Source organism: Syzygium oleosum, unplaced genomic scaffold (genome assembly GCF_021117445.2).
Source record: "Syzygium oleosum isolate NSW1041296 unplaced genomic scaffold, Sole_v2.1 Sole_v2.14, whole genome shotgun sequence".
Taxonomy (NCBI): domain Eukaryota; kingdom Viridiplantae; phylum Streptophyta; class Magnoliopsida; order Myrtales; family Myrtaceae; genus Syzygium; species Syzygium oleosum.
Window position 1 is genome coordinate 8,010,889 of NW_026607498.1, and position 24,021 is coordinate 8,034,909.

Consider the following 24,021-nt stretch of genomic DNA (forward strand, 5'->3'; position numbering starts at 1 on the left):
ACTACAAGGTCGAAGAATTGAAGCTCAATATTAAGGACAGGGGAAATGGCGAGGCCGTAGAGGTGTCGCTTGGTCTCATGGCCGGAGGTTCTCTACCTCAGAAACTTCCTGAAAGCTATGCGAGTTCCATTGAGTTCAACTCGAATGGCTGTGTTTCTTGATGGTAAAACTTTTGATCCTCGCATTATCATCTTTTGTGCACATTTTGATAAGAAAAGAAAAGCCGAAAAGGAACGAGCTCGAAGCTTGGCCATGATGGCTCTGCTCGAGCTCGAAGCTTGGCTTGAGGGTGAAGCTTGGCCGAAGTGGATCTTCGTCATCGTATTCCTCTTCTTCGTCATTAGGCCAAGCTTCGAGCTCGAGCGGAATCGCCATGGCCAAGCTTCGAGCTCGCGGCCGCCATGATTAGCAACTACGACAAAGCTCCCAGAAGTCCAGGCGGTAGTGGGCAGCGATGAACGAGCTCCGGAAGAGCTTTGGTCGAGCAAGAAGATGATGAGCAGTAACTCGCGATGAACAATGATTTTTTATTTATTTATTTTTTGACATAGTGCCATGCGAGCGCCACGCCAGTACCACGTCAGAGTTTTAACGGAGCCGAACCTTAACGGAGGATAAATGTGTCACAATGTGCATAATTTGGGATTTTTTATGTCACAAAAAAAGTTTAGGATAAATGTGTCACAATAGCATAGTTTGGGGTTTTTTATGGTCTTTTCCCAATTATCTTTTAGGGATAATAGCACAAATTGCCCTCGAGTTTTGGTCTGATGTGCAATATCATCCTCGAACTTTTAATTTATGCAATGCGGTCTCTGAACTCTAACCCAATGTTCAATGTCGCCCAAAGACTTTTAATTTGTTCAATGTGATCTCCAAACTATCGGTAAATGTTCAATAGAGTCCTCAAACTATATGAAGATGTTTAAAAGTTTAGGGACAACATCAAATATCGGGCCAAAATTCAGGGACCATATTGGGCAAATTAAAAGTTTAGGGACGACACTGCATATTGGATCAAAGTTTAGAGATCGCATTAAACAAATTAAAAGTTCAGGAACAACATTATATATCGAGTTCAAAGTTCAAGAACCATTCGCTCCGTTTCCCCTACCTTAATTATCTTGTGGTTGTCTTTTTTTTCGGTTAGTTTAAGGAGAGGAGAGAGAGCATTGTTTTACTTGGTGGCGGTTTTTGGCCGGTGACATTCTAAAATAGATCCCTTCTTTTTTTTAACAAAGAAAACCTGTTTCCACCCTCCCAGCCCTAGCCTGACCTCATCACCTCCAGGAGACATGCCTTGCCTCAACATCAATAGCCCCCCACCAACCCCTCATCTTGAACGGCCTCGATCCAATCTCGCCCGCGCGCACATAGAATTTTACTCTGTCCTTGGCGTCACCGTTTCGTTGTAAAGACGACCATCTTCTCTTTCTTTATTTACAAGAGAAAGATGCTGCAATTTTTGGACATTTCTCTAGCACGTGTGCCGGCCCATGTGCACAAGTGTGACGATAGTTACGTGAATTGGATATTCTTGTTCTTTTGTTGATATGTAAATAGATATTCGTATTCAATCTCCGGAGAAATGAGTTTGTCAAGCGATATCGAGGCACGGATGATTGATGGAATTGGAGTTTAGATAATCATTGTTGCAGGAAATATTACAAAAAAAGTCCTAAATCTACTGCAATTGTGATAATGTAGTCCTAAACCTTTTGTACTTGTGCTAATTCAGTCCATTCGATCAGTTTTGATCGGCTGGCGCTGACGTGGACGCAGACCAACACCGGTGAACTGAAGTGTATTTTTTTTTCCTTTTCTTTTTTCATTTCTTCCTCACATCCTTCTTTTGTTTCCCACTATGGCTGGCGAGTCGCCGGAGCTTGTTGCCCACTAGGCGAGGGCCACAAAGCCCTCGCCTAGATCTAGGCAAGGCCTGGGGGCTGTGGCTGGCTTGCCTTACTTCACTGGACTTCTACTCTTGGGCACAATCAAAGGTTGGAAATCTATGCCTCCTTCACCTGTTTTTTGCTTCCATTTTTCTTCCGTGCTATTCAAGAATGCGAGTGCATTGGGATTGTGGGGGCGAGGCCAGGCCATGGGCGAAGTTGACCATGGCCTCGCCCAGATTTGGGCGAGGGCTGCGATCCTCGCCAGCCACAGTGGGAAACGAAAGAAGGAAGGAAGGAAGAAAATAAAAAATAAAAGGAAAAATAATAAAATAATAAAAATTTCGAAAAAAATAAAATATTATTAAAAATTATCTACGTCAACGTCGGTTAGACGGCGTCCACGTCAGCATCGACCAGCCAAAATTGGCCGAATGGATTGAATTGGTGCAAATACAAAATGTTTATGACTAAATTGGTAAAAAAAGGGTTAGGACTGAATTTGCATAATTACAATAGGATTATGATTTATTGATAATTTTCCCCATTGTTGCATGAATATTACCTTTGATTATTACAAATATTCAAACTCTCCATGTCCACACGAAAATAATTTTGTTTCCCTTTAATGGTGGGATAATTGTCCGAAAAGTCCTGAATTTATAGTATGGCGGCCAATTTAGTCCTAAACTTTTCAATTTATCTAATTTTTTTTGGTTGGTAATTTTTTTTGTCTAATTTAGTTATCTAATTTTTTTTGGTAGCTAGGTTTCACCTCGCCTTGGCTGGGCGAGGTCGGCTTGGCAGCTGCAAGTGAGGCTCGCCCTCGCCAATGGCCAGCAGGGGTAAGCTTCGCTAGAGACTGGCAAGGTCGACCTCGCCGGCCCGTGCCTCTGGCTGGTCGCCAGTTGCCGAACCGGCTAGAGAGAAGAAGGTAGAAAAAAATATTAAAAAATGGCAACGTCAGCATCAGCCGGTCAAAATTAGCCGGATAGACTCAATTGACAAGAAGTGAAAAGGTTTAGGATTGAATTGGCAAACTTAAAAGGTTTAGGACTGAATTGGTAAAAGTACAATAGGTTTATGACTTTTTGGACAATTTTCCCCTTATATACTAATTCAAAAGATGATAACCACGCATAAATTATGTTCCCCTTATCCATTAATAATTAGAAAGATGATCAATACCCACAATGTTTTGTTAGGTCCCTTGGGATAGTTGCTGCCACTATATGCTAACTGCTAGCTTCCCACACGCTTGCACATAGCGCCAGCTCGAGAGCTAGTTTTTCAAAAGTCAAATTCGTGCATACATGCAACTCGTATGCACATTTGCTAGTATATATGAGCGATGCCAAGACGGAAGTAATTTGTAACATCGAATGGATATGTGATGGCACAAATTTCAGAGGGCAGGAACAAGGATAGCGAAAGAGAAAAAGGAATAACAATCAAAGATGTAATAGAATGAGAAAGGTTATGCAAAGATTCAATTGCATTCTTGATGATCTACTTTATCCAATGACTAGTCAATCAAAAAGAGCAAATTAGTTATCCCGAGAGAACATCTGCTACAAAAAGAAAAGGAAAAAGTTGAATAAGTTGTTTGGGTGATTGACATTTTAAAAAGAACAATTTCTATTATCATTATTTAATAAGTTGGGCATCACGTAATGGAAACATCGAATATATCGAAAGAATTTCAAGATCTCGGCATTGTTAAATATACATATAACAGAAACAACAAAATTCATCATCATCTTTACCGAATTTTTGCTGTTTGATTAATTGGTCAATATCTTACCAAATCAAGCCACCAATGCTCTAAAAAAGATACAAAAGAAATTTACAAAAAGCAAAGCTTGATTTTAATATGAACTAAGGGAGAAAAGAGATGGAGGACCATTCTAAAGGGCAAGTAGTTGTACCATGAAAAACCAAGTGGGGGGGTTAAAGTGTGAGTGTGTGTGCAAGCGTGTACTATATGATTGGGAGAACTCATGACACGATGAGTGCACTTCCCCATGTGGAGACCAATTTGGTTGGTCTTCCTTGGCTTTGCCCTAATTACTCTCTCCCCCAAAACTAAGCAAGCCCCACAAGTTGCATTTGAAACCATCCCCCCTTTCCCTCAAATTCTACACAAGTCAAGCCATTTCAGCATCTTTTCCCCCCTAAAAACTTATTGTCTTGTGGGGGGTAGCCTACAAGAAAAAACCACTAAACAAATTGCCATTTGGGTTTCATTATTTGAGGCTCAAAGCTATTCCATTCCACCCCTCCCCACCCTCCAACATTTTAAAATACTCATCAACCCTTTTATGTTGGGATCCATGTGAAGACAATCATGGTGACATTATACTATATTTAATCTCTCTTTCCTTCTCTCTCTATTGCTTTCCCGTGGGTGGGCTTTTGGGTTTCGTTTTCTTCCTCGTAAGCATATGCAAAGTATGGATCGATGGAAGGGAAGAAGGGGGTTTTTCAATTGAGGGTCCGAAGTGGTATTCTGGTCCCCTCCTTGGGAGAGAACAAGTTTGACTCTCCTTTTGTCCTGAATTCGAGGTTCGAAAATCCCCGTTGGATCGTCCACGTCAGAGGCTTTTTTGGGTGCTTGTGCGGATGTGGACTTCTTAGTCCAAAGTCCAAAAATCTCGAGTTCGACTGGACCCTTAATTTCGTACTCCTCCCTCTTGTGTTGTGTTTTCTTCTTTGTCATTTGTTTATGTAATTAAAGTTGGAAAGCACATAAATCGAATTGTCCTTCGTGGAAATAGCCAATCGGACACATAACATGTTTATACGGAATTGTTGGCCCCCCCCAAAATGTCTTGTCATTTATTAGGTAAAAAAAGTACTTTGATGGGATTTTTACCGGTTTTACCACTTGTGAAAAGAGAAGATTTTGTGCTAGGAGTGGCAAAGATGTGTTTTTTGGACGTGAAATTTGATGATTCAAAGCATCTGTAAACAACTTTGAGGAGGAACCATCATTTATACTTCGGAACCAAGAGTCAACTTACCATCTCAATCAAAGGTTCGTGGAATTTACTATAGCATATGTGATGGGATACAACAATGAAAAACGATTTTTCGGCTAATTTTAAATTAGCTGATTTATAGCTAGAAATCGCCTGACATCACCCTTAATTTGTTGAGTTAATATCACGAAAAACCCCAAATTGATATACCTGTGATAAATTTATCTCAAATTAATTTTTTTATCACAAAAAATCCCAAACTGGTACACCTGTGGTAAATTTACCCTAAACTAATTTTTTGACCACAAAAAATCCAAAACTAGTACACTTGTTATAAATTTACACTCCGTTAGTTTCCATTAAATTGGATTAATACCACAAAAATCTACAAACCGATACACTTGTGACAAACGAAGGGTAAAACTTAAAACTGGCATAGCCGTTAATAATCACGTGTCATCCAATTTAGTAATTTGACACTAACGAATGGTAAATTTGTCACAAGTGTACCAGTTTGGGATTTTTAATGATCAAAAAATTAGTTTGGGGTAAATTTATTATAGATGTATCAGTTTGGGGTTTTTCGTGATAGTGATCCTAATTCATTCTAGAAAGGAATGATGACGGACGTAAAGTACAATTAACAATGAATTCAACTTTGATTTCGGGCCACAAGTCTTCGAAAAGTCACGAGGATTAGAGAAAGGGTTGAAGAGGAAGCCACATTCGTCGAGCATGTAGCTGGGCTGAAATCACATTAAGGGCAGGTCTCCCAAGCCAAAAAGATTCGCGAGGTCGAGATCAATAATTAACTTTTGTTTAAAACCAATTAAAAATCCCACAATTCACATCTGGCGATGCTTATAAAACCAACAAAAAAAAATATTAATCAAAATGTCTCAAGATTGGTCAAACTGCCTAACTCGAGAGCAATTATGACAAAGTCCCCATGTTACCACTCTCTAATTGGGTGATCTAAAATCCCTAAAGTGGATTTATTAAGGGCTAAATTGTCAACTAACTTGGACGAGAATGGACTAAGGAGATGAAAATTGTTGCTACAGGATTACAGAAAATTACGAAGCTAAGGGTGAAGTAAAACTTAATAAGCTAATGGTATTTAATTAACTTATTTTTTTTTATGGAGGAGAACTTAATTATTTCATCATTGCTTAAGTAAGCCTCCTCTTAGCAAGGTCACTAACCTAATCTTCCGGTCTCTCCAACTTAATTATTTTGTCGTTGCTTAAGTAAGCCTCCTTTTAGTCAGACTCCATTTGTTTTCATAAAAAGAAGCCAACAATTCCAAATTTTGCAATTTAAATCGTTTTGAAAAATAAGTTAACGAAAGATATACTTCTACCCAATAAAAGTTTATAGCCATGGATGGTCATTTTTCTAAACAAGAAAACATTCAAAATCAAGAATTTTTTAAATCAAATTGTTGATGTTTTGCGAAACGAATGGAGTATGCACTTTTTCATTATTCATCGATATATGAAAGAAATTTGAATTAAGCCTGAAAATTAAGGCCATCGTCTAATGTCTACACGGCATTTAATTGGAATGCCACAATTACTGGAGTAGTTAATGCGTCAACATACCACCTTGTGATATTTTTCTTTTGCCGAGCTATACTTTGAAGTACAAATTTTGTATTTTTCCCGATCTCTATGTTATTATTTTGCCGAGCTAAAAATAAAGAACCAACTTTTTATCCTTTTGGTATTAATATATCATTTTACTCACTTTTTTTTTTCTGAATCTATGTTACAAATTTATTTGCTTATCCATACAACTGCATTTATTGCATACGTATTTCAAATTTCTATAACTGAAATTTTTATTTTGGTCTTAGACTCTTTGAGTTTTCTTCTTGTTAATTTTGTTTTTTTTTTTATCTCCGTTTAAAAATATAATAAACGCATCTTATGTTTTACATCCTTTTACATTTAAGGATATATTTTCCTCGCTTTTCTCTGAATCTATGCACAATTAATGTCAAGCTTGAGCTCAAGTACGCTCTTTTATGGTCGATGACGATCCTAATTCAAGTTGAGAATTAGTTAAAATCGGCCGGTTACAACTTAGAAGGGAACCAAATCCTCCTTGGGCAGTTCTAGATCTGATCTTGGAAGAGGCAGGCACTACTTTTGCACCGCCAATCGGGCAATGACCTCTAGATTTTGATTGTGAGAGTTCGCATGTACTTACACTTAGTTCTTGAACTTTTAAGCGGTCTTTAGCTTTTGGGGCTTGTAGAGTTTTCTTCCGAGATTTTAATGGGTATTTTCATTGATGATCGATTGTTGGAATAATGGAATGAGATCTTGAGAAACTAGATCTAGGATATTGATGAGCAACGAGTATAGATGGAGAGCACAATTGAAGCTTATTTCATTCCAAAATCACGATCTAGCCTTACCGAGGAAGCTTCGACGGGATGCGCGGGAGAGAGAGAGAGAGAGAGAGAGAGAGAGAGAGAGAACTAGGCCTGTTGGGGCTTTTGCAGCTAACATTGAAAGGGTAAGATGGTAAATTTTCGTGCTTTTACTGCTAACATTGAAAGGGTGAGATGGTAAATTTTCGAATAATCAATATCTCTTAACATAAATACTTATTGCTATAGATTTTTTTATAAAAATCTATCGAAAATGGAGATACTACTCAATGGGGATGTGATTCACCTTAGGGACTGTGGCTTACTCAGGCTAGAATTAGAAGGGTGCTTGAATTGCTTTGAGCAAACCGCTTTGGTGCACATAAGGACCAAGTAAAACTTTCTTTGTTTGCTCTAAGGGACAATGGAGAAAGATCTCACCAACGTCTTCCATGGGTTCGGCTCAAAATGTTAGGTACGATGGTCGACGGACGTCTTTAAGGTTTTTTTTGTTTCAGTAGCTGTTGACTTGAGTGATCATTGAATGCGCGCACCGGATCCCAAAATTCTTACCACCGAGTGGTTTTTGAGGGAAGTTGACTACAAGTAGGCCCGGTGGCTCTACAACATGTAACATGACTCTGGGTCTGTACGTATAGGGCTTATTTCATTTGCAGTACTCACATTTTAATTAACTTACAACAACTCCCGTCAGATCGAGATCTTATCCGATGCGTTACAGGTATCTCGCCGGTCGTTCATACCCCACCACAGTCCTCGATGTCGAGAGCACGTGATATTAAAAATCGGACGGACGCGGTGCATATCGAGACACGATTAAGCGTCGGGAGGACAGGCGATCACGCGTCGCAAGAAGAGGATTCTGTCGTCAACACTGTTTTGAATCTCGGCGACGGGGTTTGCTACCCGAGCTATTTCTTTGCTAAAATCACTGGCCTCTTGATTCCTTTCTCCTTTCGGCTATTTTGGGTCAAATGGCGTCATCTGACTACAATTAGTCATCGCTTTTTGTTTGGGCAAAGTCTACTCGGTCAACGGGAGGCCGACTTCAACCTTTGAACCTAACAATGCATCTAGAATCTCAAAACCACAATTTCACATCCTTTCCATGTGGGTGCTTTCTAGGATTTTACTGTTTCTGTCCCTCCCCAATTTTTCAGGGACAGATGACATTGCAATCTTAGCAGAAAAAAAAGGGCGATCTATCATCATCGTTAAAAGGATTGTCAAATTGGTCATATACAATCCCACTATTTACTTTCTTTTCTTTTCTAGGAAGACACATTGGAAATACCTTATAATACTTGAGCAGAAGAAAATATATTGCTGTTATTTTAAAAAAAAATTAGGCTGCCCATTTTCGCTCGGTTTTCACCCCTCTCGAAAAATTCAATTTTAACGTGGTTGGAGATTGATTATTACGATAACTAGTTATTTTCTCCACGTCCTGACTCGTTTGAAGCATCATGCCCCTCTCTCGTTGCATTAGTATGTTAGATGTGTTGCGCAAAATTGGAAAAACTCAACACAAATTCGATCACAGGCATCGGTCGTATGTGTTCACAGGTCGCATATATACGAGAGGCATGTTGGCTAGCGAGGTCTGAGTTGTACGGATCTTTCCGTTTTGCAATTTGGATCCCGCTTTGAAATTATAGCTCCGTGACCTGCATCTGAGGACAAGCATCGATACTAATACAATGTTTTAAGAATGATAGCATAAAAACGCAGGATGATTAAAAAATCACATGTAGGATTTGGATGCTTAGGTTGAAGATGCAATCTCAAGAAGTCGCATCATCTTTCATTCTTTTACGTGTGACCCAAGGTTCTATGAGTCTTGGATCACATCACATGTAATTAACAACAAATTGCTCAATTATGAATAACAACTTGCTTAATTAAACAATAGCATCTCAGAATCAATCTTTAAATTGCAAACATCTTAAAGGACCGAATTCTTTTTCTTTTGGGTGGGCAGAATCTCAAGGACCGATTTGCTCAATGTTTTCTTCCCAGTGGAATAAGCACGCACTCGTGATGGTCCTACAAATTCACGTACGAATTTTGATTTTCTTTCTTTTTCTGAGTTGATTTTGTGGAAGGGACATAAGAGGATTATTTAAAGCAAGCACTTAAGAAGAAAAGTAATTATCCGAGGTAGTAGGTGTTGCCTGCCTAGTGATTTTTGGGTTTATCCTGAAATAAGATCCACTGATCTTGAGATTAGTTGCTGTTTGCACAATTTAGTGGGTGGGCCTAATTGTGCATTTTCCGCAAGGGGCACTCAACAACATTGTAATCACAAATTCTTAATTAAAAAAAAAAAAAAGGTATTCGAGTGCTCGACCGATCTTCACTGCACGAGACGGTACTCCCGTCTTAAAACTTTGACAATCGCCAAAATAGATAAACCCGTGTTGGGTGCGCATGCCCGACGGTATGAATTCGAGGTTGAAGAAACAGATAAGAGACGATACTCCCGTCTTAAGACATTGGTATAGACGGACACAAACACACGCATATTCGTGGAAATGTAGGTAGGGGCAAGCGATGTAAAATATGACTCTAGGGGTCAAATTTAATATACGAAACAAATTTCCCAAAGATATAATTAGGTCTTCTTTGTAATTAGACAAGAATACGAGGCCCATAAAGAAACTTACTCATGGGTCAATATTCTGATTTTCTTGATCTTCATTAGTAGGTCTAGAGTCTAGACCCTATATTCACTGTATCATCCTTCAAAACTTGACTATTTCCCGTTCTTACGCATCTTTTACTTCCATCTAAAGCGTCAACAAAACAAAACAAAACAACGAATTTACTTTCCTCTGCTTTGACTCCACATTTTCCCTTGATTCATTCATTTCTCAAGGACTCGCGACTAAAATAGTCTCACTCCACATGAATTCACGACGTTAAACTTCGCGCAATGGTTCATTCATGAGTTATTTGGCGTAAGCATGATCGATGGATGACGTGCTGCTGCTATAACCTTAAGTCTTAATCATTCAGTAGCGAGTTCGGCAGCGCAAGTAGAGGGGGAAAGCCCGTTTTGGTAGGTCTGCTAATATAGCGTTATCTTGTACCAAGACCACCGAATTTTTAACCTATCTTATCTTAATCAATCAAGCTCCCCAAATCATCATTGCAAACCCCATGATAAGATTGAGCGCACGCCTTTTGGTACTCGCTACTGTTCTTTATAATTAAGTCTGAGATCGATAGTGCAACCAAAACTCTTTTTGGGATCTCAAGGCAAAAGAATTAGGGATTCAAAAAAGAGGTGATGTGCAATTATAACTCTGTTATGTGGGACTTTTGCTCGCGGATAGATTAAATTTGGATTTAAGAACCCGAACTGGGTTATTTTCAAGTGGTAATCTTGACCATTGCGGGGTCACCTTCAATCCTATGGAGCAATGTATACTTTTGCATAGTTAGTTAGTGAATAATCTTATGCCGAAGCTAATGATGTTCTTGTGTCAATGGCCCTACAAAAAGTAGGGTTTGGTTTTGATAAATCCAAAAAGTCAAAATGTTCATGCATGCTACTCTAGATTGGAACCCTCCATTGATCAACCCTTTGGTCAATGGACTACGAGTCTCCTTTTAGGCTTGAACATAGGTCCCTAATGACATCCCGTGACATTTGATGTACCGAACTCGACTCAGTCTAGCTTATAACAATGCAAAAAATCGAGTGAATTGCTACAGTATATGAACACCTTAGAAATAGGAGGATATTGCATCGCGGGATATTAGATACGTAGTCATTTCACGCTCTCAGAACTATATGGGGTTTCTTCTCTATGTTTCTTTTTCTCAGTTTGTTTGGCTATTTAGGTCTTTATCAACGTGAAATAGTATTAGCAAGGCAACTGCGAAAAATGTTTAGCATGGTAACACGAGAACGTAAGATTCTGTCTGTCTGTCTTTCTCTCTTCTTTTTGGGCCAAAGAGAACTGAAGATGAGTTCAACTAGGCCGGTAGTGGGCACACATTCTGGGCGAGAAAGAGAGGTTTTATGAGATGGACATGGGCTCTCCTGAATCTGGAACCTATTGGACCCAAAACCCATGATTTTAATTCGGTCCATTTGACCGGACAACGAGTAACGAGAGCTTAAATTCGTCTCCCCTGCAATTACTATTCGATGAATTATTGGTTTACATGTAGAATGATGCTTCTGTTATGTAATATATCGTCCACCCTCAAGAAATGAGACTAATGTCATCATATTATGACAATTTCACATCGCCCCACAACCGGATAAATGCTAAGGTAGAGGGACTCTTAAGGGATCCCAAGAATGTCGCCACTACTCCAGCTCGAATACGAACTCATGGCCATATTTCTCGAGGTGCAATTTGATGTTAAATCGCAACCTCCCCGAATCTCTATCTCCCTCCCCCCTCTCTCTCTCTCGACTCCTTATCCACATCCTAAATGTACAACTTTTGCACTACGGTCTAGGTCAAAATCGGGAGTATCACAATATTAAATATTCAACTACGCTTGTTGTTGTCAGTTTAAGTTTTCACAACATCGATTCAATTAAAGCTCTTCAAATTATTTCCTTCGTGGAGAAAACATTCGACTTTTTGCCGCTTAGGGCAACTGTTTATAGCGTTATTAAGGAGAAAGTATGAGGCAGCATTGCTAGATGAGAACAGGAGAAGAATGAACGTTAAACAAAGTTTGTACGCGGTGCATGAAAGCTTGGTCGCAAAGCAGAGGAGAGGAAAGTTAAAAAACAACTTAACATGTTAAAAACAGAACAGAAAAGAATTGCATGTAACGATATTGAATGTCAAAGGAAGATGCGATACAAAGCAGCTCCAAAGCCATCCTAGCGATTCGGTTTTGGCAGTCACTAGTCAGCATTATTGGCTGACGACCAGAAACCCTGATTAGCGTGCTTCATCATGTTTGTGAGAACAGGATCCAATTCAAGTTTTCAGCTATATGTATGGACAATACTATCTATTCCTCGGACTGTCTTTTTCTTCGACTAGTTAAGCACGGGCTACTTTCAACATCTTCTTGCTCATGACTTGTTCATCCTGTTGAGAGGCGTCTACAACGATCATCACATGGGTCTTCTACTGTTTCAACTGATGCAGAAGCGTCCACAGGTCACGAAGACTTTCTCGAGTCACTTGCGATCACAGGCGCACAGTGCCTCCGAGCTCTCTCTCTCTCTCGACGCCAACAAGATTGCATGAGGAAGAAGACTCCAAATCGAACTACCAACTTCTTCAACCGTCCATGGGGGTTAGAATCTTCACTTTTCACCCCACTTTCGTCTGTCGAGAAGTGGATCTTGGAGATCGCCACTCGTTTTCATTGGAGCACTCTCGAGGAAAAACGGTGGCCACTTTGAACTTGGACTTTTTTCAAAGAGTCCAAGAACTGCTGGGACACCACCCCATCAATGTCCTCGTGAGAACAAAGCCATTGATTGCGGGCTATGTAAAACGAAAGGTCCACTTCGGCACCGTCCTTCCTCGGTGCAGCCCCGGGTGCCGACACGCCTTTTCGAGGATGTCGAGTCGATTCGCGGGAGATATCTTCCGTAAATCCGAGATATTTTTTTTGTTGGGTGCACTACGAAATCGTTTATGATACAATGTTTGCTTCGTAAAAAGGTTTGTTCTTTTTTTAAAGTATGTACCGACAATGGCGCATCGAAAAGATTTTCGTAACTTTTCAACGCGAGAGAGATCTTGAATGCACATAATCCGACAAAGAATGTCGAATAAGTGTGAGTGGAATCTGGAACCCACCCTCTCGGAATTGGTTCGTTAGTTTTTGGAACCTTGTAACCCACCTTGCGTACCCTAGAATCACGATCTACTTAGGAACGGGCCAATATCTTTTTTTTTTTAATCTTTTTCTTCATTTTGATTTGCTTCAACTACCATTGCCTTTCTCAATAGACCTTCCTCTAGCAACTAAACGGCCCCATGGTCATTACTGCATTCAAAAGTCAATTATGTACCTAATTTCTGCTTATTTAGAAGACCAGTCTTGACATATTTAAGATCAATAGTTTTTCGACTAACAATCATGGTCTCTCTAAAATTTTTATATGAGGGAGGTAGTGAAATCATCAACAAAAGAGCTTGATCCTCATCTTTAATCTTAACATAAATACTTCTTAATTCAAAGATAATAGTATTAAAATCAGAAATATGAAACTTAAGAGAAGCACCTTCAGCTATATGAAGAATGAAGAGTCGTTATTTGAGTCTCAATTAATTGGCGAGGGATTTTGTCAAAAAAAATACTCCCCAATTTCGTCCATAAACATAAATCTGTTTTTTGATCTAGTACTTTCTGCAAAACTTCATTCGTGATACACAACTAAATAGCGAATATAGCTTTTTCATCAAACCATGTAACCGCCATTCATCGGTTCCCATTTCTTAGGTTCCTAGTTTGATTCTTACGTAAGAACCGAAACCCGAACTGCACAGTACCAATTCCATTTCTTTCGAAATTAGGAACTGGATCAGTAACTTCGCAAATTTGCTATCAGACCGGCTCTTAATTCTTATGGCTGGTCTAATTTTCGATTCTACTCTAAATCCATACTCACCCCTTACCGTCGAATTCGATCGGCCTCACCCAAGATCTATACGAGTCCGCACCGATGGGGGGCGGATCGGATCCGATCCAGTCCCACTCCACTTTCCTCAGGCACACGTGTACGGCCAGGGTTCCTCCTCGATCCCTCCGCTGATCTCGGGTTCCATTTCTTGGACGATCGAGATCGAGGGTCTCATCACGAAGCGGGGCCCATAAAAGACCACGTGTAGGGCCTCTGATCGAGGGAGAGGCCCGCCGCGCACGATCCATCCCTTCCCCTTCGAGTTCGGCCTCCGTGGAGTCGCGTGGTCAAACCCGAAAGCCTAAGAACGGCGTGACTCGCTCCTTCTCGCTAATACTATACCCAGTGAATGCGTCACCGACGACGTCAGCCCACACGTGTATGTGTCTGTGTGTTTGCACTGACATTTCGTCGACACTAAATTTTCCGCACCGCATCAAATGCGTGTCATCAATTCATTCATGGTACCATCCCTAGGTAGACATAGACGTCGGAGCCTATAGGGAGGTGTGCTGTCGTTAACACGTATTCCAAGTTAATTGAGGTTGCTATAATTCCAAAATGATAAAATAAAGGGTTAATACTAAAAAAAAAAAATCTCAAAATTAATACATCCGTGATAAATTTATCGAAAACACCAGTGACAAATTTACTTTTTGTTATTTTCCGTTAAATTTTATAGCTAAATTGATGAGTTGGATGGCACTTGGCAGTTGATGAGTATACTAGTTTAGGGTTTTATCCCTCCGTTTATTATAGGTTTATCGGTTTGTGATTTTTCGTAGTAGTAATCCAATTTAACGGAGGATAAATTTGTTACAGATGTATCGGTTTGGGATTTTTAGTGATCAAAAAATTAGTTTGGGATAAATTTGTTATAAACGAATTAGTTTCGAATTTTTGGTAGGTAAAAAATAATTAATTCGGGGTAAATTTATTACGAGTATACTGATTTGAGATTTTCCATAGCAAAGGCAAGTTAGATCGAGGAAAAATGGGGGGGAAAAGAAAAAGGGAAATCAGTGAGGAGAAAATGACAATGCAACCGAGCTGACGTGTATATTGTTAAAAACTTGGGAAGGAGGAATGAATCTTAGGAGCTAAGGAAAAAGAGAGAGGGGCAACATCGGAGGAGCAACGCGAACTCACGGAAAGAGCAGTGGAACCTCGCTAGGCCGACCTTCTAGAAACCCACGCTGGTAACACACTCCGCTCTGTTAAACTCCCCCCCCCCCCCCCGAGTCATCACTCCCACACGAAAAATTTGGTGAGTCGGACTTTGGCTCGACTCGAGTCCGTCAATTAACAAAAACAAAAGGTGAACGAAAGTTTGAATAGGCGAACCCCATTCTTGGAGCCAAATTGGGATGCTACTGTTAGGGATAGAATTCTCTCGTACCCTTAAGAACTTATGCCGCCCCTCTTGATGAGGTTATGACAGGTCGAGATCAGTTATTGTATCGAAGCGATCCGTTTGTTTGTCTCCTTCGAGGGATCGGGAAACGTGAGCTGAACTGAGCGTGACACGATCCGGTGCGATTCGCCGTTGCTATGCCTAGGAACCATCTTTACAATGAGGGGCCGGGCTGGTGTTCTCGGCTTACCAGGCGCCGCGCGCGCGGGGCTATTTCGCGGCCGAGAAACTGTCGGCCCGTGACGCCAGCGATAGACGGATCCTGCCATTTGGAGCCACGCCGAGATGCTGGCTGTTAGAAAAATGTCTATACACGGATGCATATCGAGATCGAGAATGCAGCACGAGCGATACACACGAATCTTTGTAACCTCGCCGAGAACCGTCGATAAGGTGGGGAATTCAATGAATCTTTTAGTTCATCGAATGCCACGAGCTCGACGTCGAATCCCACGAGTGCTTCTTCCCCTCCAACACCACCTACCCCAACCACAGCAAAATGACCCTCTTGTCCATTCCCCGTCCCCCACTCTCTCTCTCTCCTCTCCCGATGCCGCCACGTCACCGCTCCGCTCCCATCCTCCCACGCGTTTTCGGCCGTCATGGCTCCCTCCCATTGGCTCAGCCACGTTGTCCAAATCCTCTCTCTCTCTCTCTCTCTCTCTCTCTCTCTTTTTTGAAGGATTTATAAAATCAAATCACCTTTCCCCTTTTCAAAAAATTCATTTTAAAAGTCCCCCACACACCCAAAAAAAATTCCACGCGTCCCTCCTTTAAACGACCCGATGCGAAACCGATGATAAGCACGCTGAATTATTCCGTTGGCTTTTGTTACTGATTCGATCGATGCGGGCGCGGGCGGGGGTACGCAATTTCGAAGGAAAAGTTTGGGATTTCCGAGTCCCAGATTAATTCATATATTCGAACCGAATCATTAAAAGGAAGAGAAAAGAAGAAGAAAACACAGTTTCTTGGGGGGTCGTTCAACCCACCGAACTCCAGTGATCGGGCGATCACTAATCAATTAATCGTCCATTACTTAACGCCGAAGGAGAGAATCTCGGGTTAAAAAAAGGGAGCAAAAAACGGGGGAAGAAAATCCCCCCCGAGCCCCGTAAAATCGGACGCGGTTGAAATCCACGCACTTTCCCCTTAAAAACAACGATACCAACTTTGACAAATCCCACGCGCACAAACCCTCATCTCCCTTTCTTTTCACCTCCTTTTGGCCTCCCTTATATAAACGAGCTCCTCTGCTTCTCCTCCTTCCGCCACCACCGCCAGTCTCATCTCAAAGTCAGTCCGTCGGTTCTCGCTCTGTTTTCTGCTCTGTTTTTTTTGGGGCTCTGGTTTTTTTTCCCGCATTTCCACACGCGCGGTCGGTCGGTCGGTCGGTCACTCGCTCGCTCGACACTTCTTCGCTCGAGGACTTTACTACCCGACGAGCGCCGCCGCCGCCGCCGCCGAGCTCCGTGACGGGGTTGCCGGAGATGGAGAGCAATCAGCAGTCGTTCTGGCAGTTCAGCGACCAGCTCCGCCTCGCCAACCTCTCCCTCAGCGACTCCATCTGGAGCAACGACTTCGCCTCCAGGCTCCCCGAGGAGCGTCGCAAGTTCGACACCCGGGTCGGTGGCAAGGTCGCCCCCGCCCGCTCCAACAACGACAACAACAACGATGCCAACTTCAACACCAACAACAATCCCCTGAAGAATCCGCTCGGCGAGCCGCTCGGCCTGCCCAACGACGTCGCCTCGGGCGACTTCAACGGGTTCAACTTCGGGTGGAAGCTCGGGGGGTCCGGCGCCGGCTCGAACCTGAGCGAGCTGAACCGGTTCGACGACGGATGGAAGGTCGGGGGGTCGCGGGTCGACGTCCCCGTCAACGGCGGGTACAGCAAGGCGGCGATTTACGGGGAGCAGCAGCTGGGGTATCCGTTCATCGGCAATTTCGTGAGCCTGAAGGGAGGGAAGGCCAAGATCGAGGGGGGCGAGCACGGGGGCAAGCTGGGGAAGAAGAGCGGGGGCGGGTACAGGAAGAACGGGAGCGACCACGGCAATAACAACGCCAGCGGTTACGAAGGTAAAGAGGGGAAGAGCGACAAGAGGTTCAAGACGCTCCCGCCGTCGGAGTCGCTTCCGAGGAACGAAGCCGTGGGCGGGTACATCTTCGTGTGCAACAACGACACCATGCAAGAGAATCTCCAGAGACAGCTCTTCGGTATGTCCCATGTTTTCTTTTCGATGACATTAATCTCATCTTTAATGTGCTGCAAATCTAAATCCGATGGTTTGGCAACTCCAGTCATCTTTACGGGTGATTTTAGCTAATTGCGAATTGTAACAATTGTTTTGAGTTTGGATCATTGATGGTTCTGATGTCTTATGTTTCTTGTTTTGTCTTCTGATGTTTTTTGGCAGGCTTGCCTCCACGGTACAGAGATTCGGTGAGGCAGATAACGCCTGGGCTTCCTCTGTTTCTGTACAACTACTCCACCCACCAACTCCATGGCATTTTTGAGGTTGGTCATCATTACTTAGTATGTCGATCTTGTAAACCACGCTTTGTAAACATAACATTTCTCTTACTTAATTAGCAAATGAGGGCAGGTTGTTGAGTTGACGAAACTGTGAAGTGAACTAGAAAAGAAGCATCTTTGGTTCGGGTTGAATGATTTCTGAAGTTGCTTATCATGGAATTCAATGTGTACAGGCTGCTAGTTTTGGAGGGACTAACATAGACCCGATGGCCTGGGAGGACAAGAAATGCCCCGGCGAATCGCGCTTCCCCGCTCAGGTATTGCCCTTTGATCATGCCATTCGTGCGTAACCGGTGCTATAAATTTGAGTGTCATATGGTGGTTAGGACATGGATAAGGGGGCTTACTTTAATGTTTCTTCATCTGGGCAGGTTCGAGTGATCACGAGGAAAGTTTGCGACCCGTTGGAGGAGGACTCGTTCCGCCCGATCCTTCACCACTACGATGGCCCCAAGTTCCGTCTAGAACTGAACGTGCCCGAGGTAATTGAACTTCACCCATTCTCTTTGTTTTTTAAGCAGAATTTGTACAGGAGATGTTCATGCACATGGAATTGGCAAATTCTTATATACATGCCTAAGTATGTGAATTTGGGGAATTCATTTGCAGGCGCTGTCTCTCTTGGATATATTCCGGGACCAAGAACCATGAAAACACCAACGAACCGAGCACTTCGAGGCTTGGAGATACAGAGCTGATCCAAAGAAATTAGGAAACAGATAGTGTCGTACCTACTATGGAGGCGAGAAGAAGGATGACACTTTGTCATGTTAGGAAAACTTGCAGAAGTATAAAAGCTGTCTTGTCTTTGGGATGTAAATTTTTGTAAGGGCGGTTTGTTTACTTATTTTGCTCTTTGTTCCCTCAGTTTGGATGATATATAATAGGAAACAAGCACAGAATTTGCCAAAACAGACTTTTATGAAGGTTAAGATGAGAACTACTCACTTTAGTAGTCTCAAGGCTAAAATGAGACTTTGTTAGTAGAGACCACTTTGGTTTATCTTGGGGTTTCTGGACCGGATATGAATCTCGAGCTATGAAACATTTGGTTATCTGGCTTTGAATTAGCTATAGAGTTATAAGGTGAAATGAGGGGCGGCGAGGAGCTTCTTGCAGAGCTCGAGTTCTGCTCTGCTCGATCTTGCCTGGTGTTCTGTCGGGACCTGAATGATTCACTCGCCCCGAACCTCGATGTCCTGGGACGGGCCCGAGTGATTCCGTGCTCTGAACCTCCTGATCTAGGTAAAGGGTTTCAATGTATAGCTCGGAAGAATCGAATTCCTAATATGCCTGCGAAAATTAGTACTCTTCGGATGTAAATCGCACCGCATGGTTCGCAAATCGCAAGGGATTCTAGGCCTTGTTTGTACCCATCGATTGGAAATCCCCATTTTGGTCTTTGATTATGGAGATCGGACATGACCTCGAACTTATGGACGACTATTTTAACATCGAGCTCCGGGGAATTCTCGATCACGGAATATGAACAACAATGCTAAGAGATATGAAGCTTACTGATTGAATTGATTTTCAAATGATGCGGGGCTTCGAATAGACATTTCTGTGCGTTTATCATCCGTGTCACTCAAGCATGAAAGGGGGGGCCTTGTGGAGCTGTGATTATTGCACAGTTCTACATGATTGAGCTTTGCTGTTCCGGGACATCCTATGCAATCACCGAAAGTGGTTGGGAGTTTGGTGCAATGGTTGAGAAGAAAACAGTCGATTCAGCAACAGCAAGCATCATTGTTGGTTGTTATTATTATTGTTGTTATCAGGGAAGTGGTTAGGCCATCAGTTATGGCCAAGTTCCAAAGCTTGAAGCCAAAGTGATAAGGGGGTGGTGCCATGCGGCCATCAATCTTGGACACATTTCTTCACCTACGCAGCTTTGACTGCTTCAAACGCGAAACCCTATGGTCACAACAATTTCTACCTAACGTTTTGATGTTTCTCGTCGCCTCCTTTGCATGTGATCCCCGCCGCGCGGCCTTACGACGCAAGCAAGCCCGATACCGCATTTTCAACACATCACCAAAAAAGCACTGGGCTTTGAACTCGTTCGTACTGTATCGACTTGTTATGGGCCAACCGGATATTGTAACTGCTTCACATTATATCAATTCATGGATGTGCGATTGCTGCTTTCACTACCCTCACGTGTATACCTCAACACGTAAGAGACAATAGGATTTTAATCTCCCCATTTGCGACGACGGGAAGACTTATTTTAGGTAGGCAAACGGTAAACCTCAAACCCGCACTTTTTTGTTAATCTTTTGCTAGGGAATGCACCTCATTGATATGTGCATCCCTATACCCCAATCATCTATAGATGAGAGTCGCATCTCCCGTAGCCTTCTTCTCAAAGAGGACTGGCTCCTAGGTTAATGTCTAAGTGATTATGATGACCATTGGAGTCAATATAGATTTGGTTACTTAGTGCAAAGGAAAATTTTCGATATGGTTATTGTGATGTGTTTCATTCTGTCCACATGAATTTACCCCGAAAGTTCTAGAGCTTTTTGTGAGATTTGATTTCTCCACAGGAGTTGGACAAGATAAAAACGCTGTCCAAATTCATTGAAGCTAGGGTTTACTTTTCATTCATGAAGGAGAACCTTGTGGAAATGCAAGGGAAGAGAAAGGTGGAAATAGAGATGAAAGAATTGTGCGGTCCGTACTTTTAACAAATCGGAATCTTTTTCAGTAAATGTGTTTAATAAATGCTTTTAGGACACTAGTTAAGATAGTTATTTTCACGGTATTTTCAAGGGGATTAATAAATTAAGATTCTGATCTCCTTTGTGCACTCGTTATGCATCCGAATAAAAGAATACTGCAATCGCCGGCGCACCTACCATCTTTGTAACGTACGCAATCAAACACTTTGAAAATAAAAAAATTCCATCAATAGATGTAGTGCCTAAATTTGCAAAATCTAGATCATTGGTGTCACGGGCTAAGTTCTGTTGTCGTGGTGCCGTATAGAGTAGGTTGGAGGCATTGAACCTGGCAAAAAGAGCAGACCATATGGAGAGGGGAGGTGAACTTCTTTTCTTTGTTAATTTGTATTTATCAAAGACTTTGTCGAGAGTTGTTGAAAGGGCAAAGAACATCTTTACTCCTGCTTTGTTCTTTTCTTCCACTCTTCACATGTCGATGTTTGAGGCCTAGTAGTTGACTGGTTGGTCGATGAGAACAACTGTAAGGCCTAGTTTAATACCATTTGCTTAGTTGCAAAACTTAAGTGTGATTGGTCATCCAATCAGTGTCCATCCATCACTCTCTACTTTGGCAGAACAAGTTAACCACAGAAAGTTGTAGCTTAAGTTTAGACACGTTGGGTGCGTTTTTTGCAAAAGGGGATGTAAGAAATTGACAGGATCTTGTTATAAATTATAAACATGGCTTAGCAGGACGCAAAACCGGATGGTTGAATATCAATATACGGCGTTGAAAACGATGTGTAGCAAAGACAAAATGGTTTATACAATGCGTAGACGCGATTAGAAACGAGATTATTATAATGATGATGGGTGTGACATCAATGGAAGTTAATATGAGTGGGTTTTCGATAAGGTTTTAGTAAGTGGGGACGATAATCTTGGGATGTGCTATTAAGAGGAAGCCATTATAAGATGAAGAGGAAAGAGCTAAAGAAGACGTGAAGATAGAAGATAGAATGTTCAGGCTTCAGAATTTTTTTTTAAAACTCGAACTTTTGATGGGAAAGACTTAGGAAAGGCAATGGCATTTCATGGGAAATATAATCAAAATTAAAAATTTAGAAGCTTGAAAGTTGTAAAGCTTTACCACCATCTTTCCTCTTTTTTTTTTTTTCGTAATGTAACGATTAATCGCATCTCGCACCAACTTTTACTTATCAAATTAAATTCATTCACATTTTCAGTCCGGTCAAAGACTTCACATTTTCAGTCCTGTCAAAGACAGATCATTCATGTTAAGACCGGGGCTTGGTTTGGAAAGTGAGGGAAAATGGGAGGAATGAAAATTATGTGGAAAATTTTGAAAAATCGATTTTTTTTTTGGTGAGATAGAAGAGGACAAAAAATTCGAACTTTCGATAACTTTCCTTGCCAATTTTCATCACCTCATGCTCCGAAGCAAAGCATAAGGATTTTACGAGGAATTACTTCATTTCATTTACAATCGTATTCTAAATAATTATGCAAAGAGATCTCACGCCTCTAGAGATGCAAGATCCTCGACTGTTTCACTGCTCGATCAGTAGTACCACCCGGGGTTCATACATAGAACCGTCCTCCCGTGAACTCGGCTGCCTTTGTTGATCTAGAAGTAGTGGAGCGGGCTACACGATCCAAAACCCAAAACCCCCCAGATGCAATTTTGCTGTTCTGGTTTTGCTCCATCAACATTCTTGATGAACAGGTTCTGCAAACTAGTCGTTGTGAAATTGATGCACTGAACCTGCAGCATCCAACTGACCCTTTAAATCAAATCACTGACACCTCTTCCTAAATTTAAAAATTTACTGAAACCGAAAGAAATACAATAATCACAAAGCAGCAACAAGTGAAAACCGCACCTCCCAAGCCACGGATTTTTGTACCGGAGTGAAATTTCAGCATATTTAACTGTTCTCTTTTGGGTACATTCCAAGAAAAAATAGTGTTCAATTTAGTCCCCCCATTATTGAATTCACAATTCCACCTCCTTTCTCCTATTCTTTTGTCCCCGGGATCACCGCAAAAACTTTACCTTTAAAATGCATAAAATAATGGACACAACGGTCTTCAGTCACATGGCGCCTCCAGTTTGTTTTCAAAAAAGGTTTTAAGGACTTTGAGTGCCTGTTCTGCCCTGAAGCCCCCGTTAACTCTCTCTACCTGCTCTCTCCTTTTCGAGATTCTTCAGTTTAAATACAGGGTCACTGACTTTTAATCCCTTTGTGTAAAAAGTTGCGGAGGGCTTGCAACTTTTTGGCTACATGGGGAATTGCTCACTCAAAGGGGATGCTGGGAAGAGCCCTCCCAAGAAGAGTGGCAACTTCCGGGTGCTCACCGATGCCGGGGTGATCGTCGAATTCCAGGGCCCCAAGATAGTCCAGGACGTGCTCGATCACTACCCTGGGTACGGCTTGTTCAGGCAGGGCTGCGCGTCGTCTCGATTGCCTTGCGACGAGCGTCTTGCTGGCGGCAAAATGTATTATCTCCTTCCGCTCCGGAAGGAGCAAGGGCAGGAACGAGACATGGAGGTTGGGCGGGAATTAGAGGCGAAGGAGGATGTCAGCCCCGCTGGCTTGGAGGGGAGATCTTTGGGTGCTGGGTTGGATCTCGTCGAGAAGTTCGCTGGGGGGCTGGGCCCGGCGATGGAGGTGCTGCCACGGGATGGGAATGGGATGTGGAAGGTGAAGCTGGCGATGGATACAAAGCAGCTGGAGGAGATACTGTCTCAGCAGGTCAATGTGGAGGCCCTGATAGAGCAGATGAGGATGGCCGCGAGTTCGGCTTCTCTCCCGCCGAAGAGAGCAAAGGGTTCATGGGCGGTCGGTTGGAAGCCAGCTCTTTCTAATGTGTTCAAAGCTGGGTTTGATGATGGGAAGTGAAAGCAAGCAGAGGGTTTTGGTTTGAGAGCCATCTCTAGTTTGGGAAGGATTAGGGAAGGTGTAGTGAGTTACTTTTATGTGTTAATGTGAAACGGCATGATATGTCTGATTATCATGCGTGCATATACTGATCTTTTAGCTTGACTTACCATTCCAATTTTGGTGGCAAAATTGTACTCGAAGGATCTGGATTTTGGCTTCTTGTCTCTATAATTTCTTGACTTTCGACCTTCTCTTGTTCCAAAATCATGCACCATATGCACTATTGTTCCCTATAAAAGATGATGGACAAACATAATCGCTGATCATTATCGATGTCCTCACCACATAAACGACTCATCAATCGGATTGGGGGCTTCTGGCCAGAAATGCATTCACAGAATGCTAGCTTGAAAGTGAGGTGAAGTTTCAGAAGATTTGACACTGTAGTTTCAGAGCTGCCAGAAACATTAACCAAAATGCACTGGAGGTGGAAGGCATACGAGAATTCTTAATACGATTAGCGAAACCCAAATCACTGATCACTTAATCGAAAGCAATGTTAGTAGATCCTGAATTCATATAATCTCGGTGGTTGCTGAGCTA

At 42.1% G+C, this 24,021-nt stretch overlaps 2 protein-coding genes across 2 annotated transcripts; both read left to right on the forward strand.

The window, feature by feature from the left end:
- Window positions 1-16,739: 16,739 nt before the first annotated feature.
- On the forward strand, window positions 16,740-18,793 carry LOC115688505 (B2 protein-like). Its single transcript, XM_030614330.2, has 5 exons — window positions 16,740-17,524; window positions 17,725-17,825; window positions 18,017-18,100; window positions 18,215-18,325; window positions 18,453-18,793. The coding sequence occupies exons 1-5, from the start codon at window positions 16,798-16,800 to the stop codon at window positions 18,492-18,494; spliced, it is 1,065 nt and encodes a 354-aa protein (XP_030470190.2). The 5' UTR covers window positions 16,740-16,797; the 3' UTR covers window positions 18,495-18,793.
- Window positions 18,794-22,120: 3,327 nt separating this feature from the next.
- On the forward strand, window positions 22,121-23,649 carry LOC130139995 (uncharacterized). The gene has a single exon (XM_056318117.1). It carries the CDS (start codon window positions 22,819-22,821, stop codon window positions 23,434-23,436), a length of 618 nt encoding a protein of 205 aa, XP_056174092.1. The 5' UTR covers window positions 22,121-22,818; the 3' UTR covers window positions 23,437-23,649.
- Window positions 23,650-24,021: the final 372 nt, after the last annotated feature.

Coding starts and splice junctions, on each gene's coding strand:
- LOC115688505 (XM_030614330.2), top strand. CDS start 16,798: ATGGAGAGCAATCAGCAGTCGTTCTGGCAGTTCAGCGACCAGCTCCGC. Junction 17,826..18,016: donor AACTCCATGGCATTTTTGAG/GTTGGTCATCAT, acceptor CAATGTGTACAG/GCTGCTAGTTTTGGAGGGAC. Junction 18,326..18,452: donor TAGAACTGAACGTGCCCGAG/GTAATTGAACTT, acceptor ATTCATTTGCAG/GCGCTGTCTCTCTTGGATAT.
- LOC130139995 (XM_056318117.1), top strand. CDS start 22,819: ATGGGGAATTGCTCACTCAAAGGGGATGCTGGGAAGAGCCCTCCCAAG.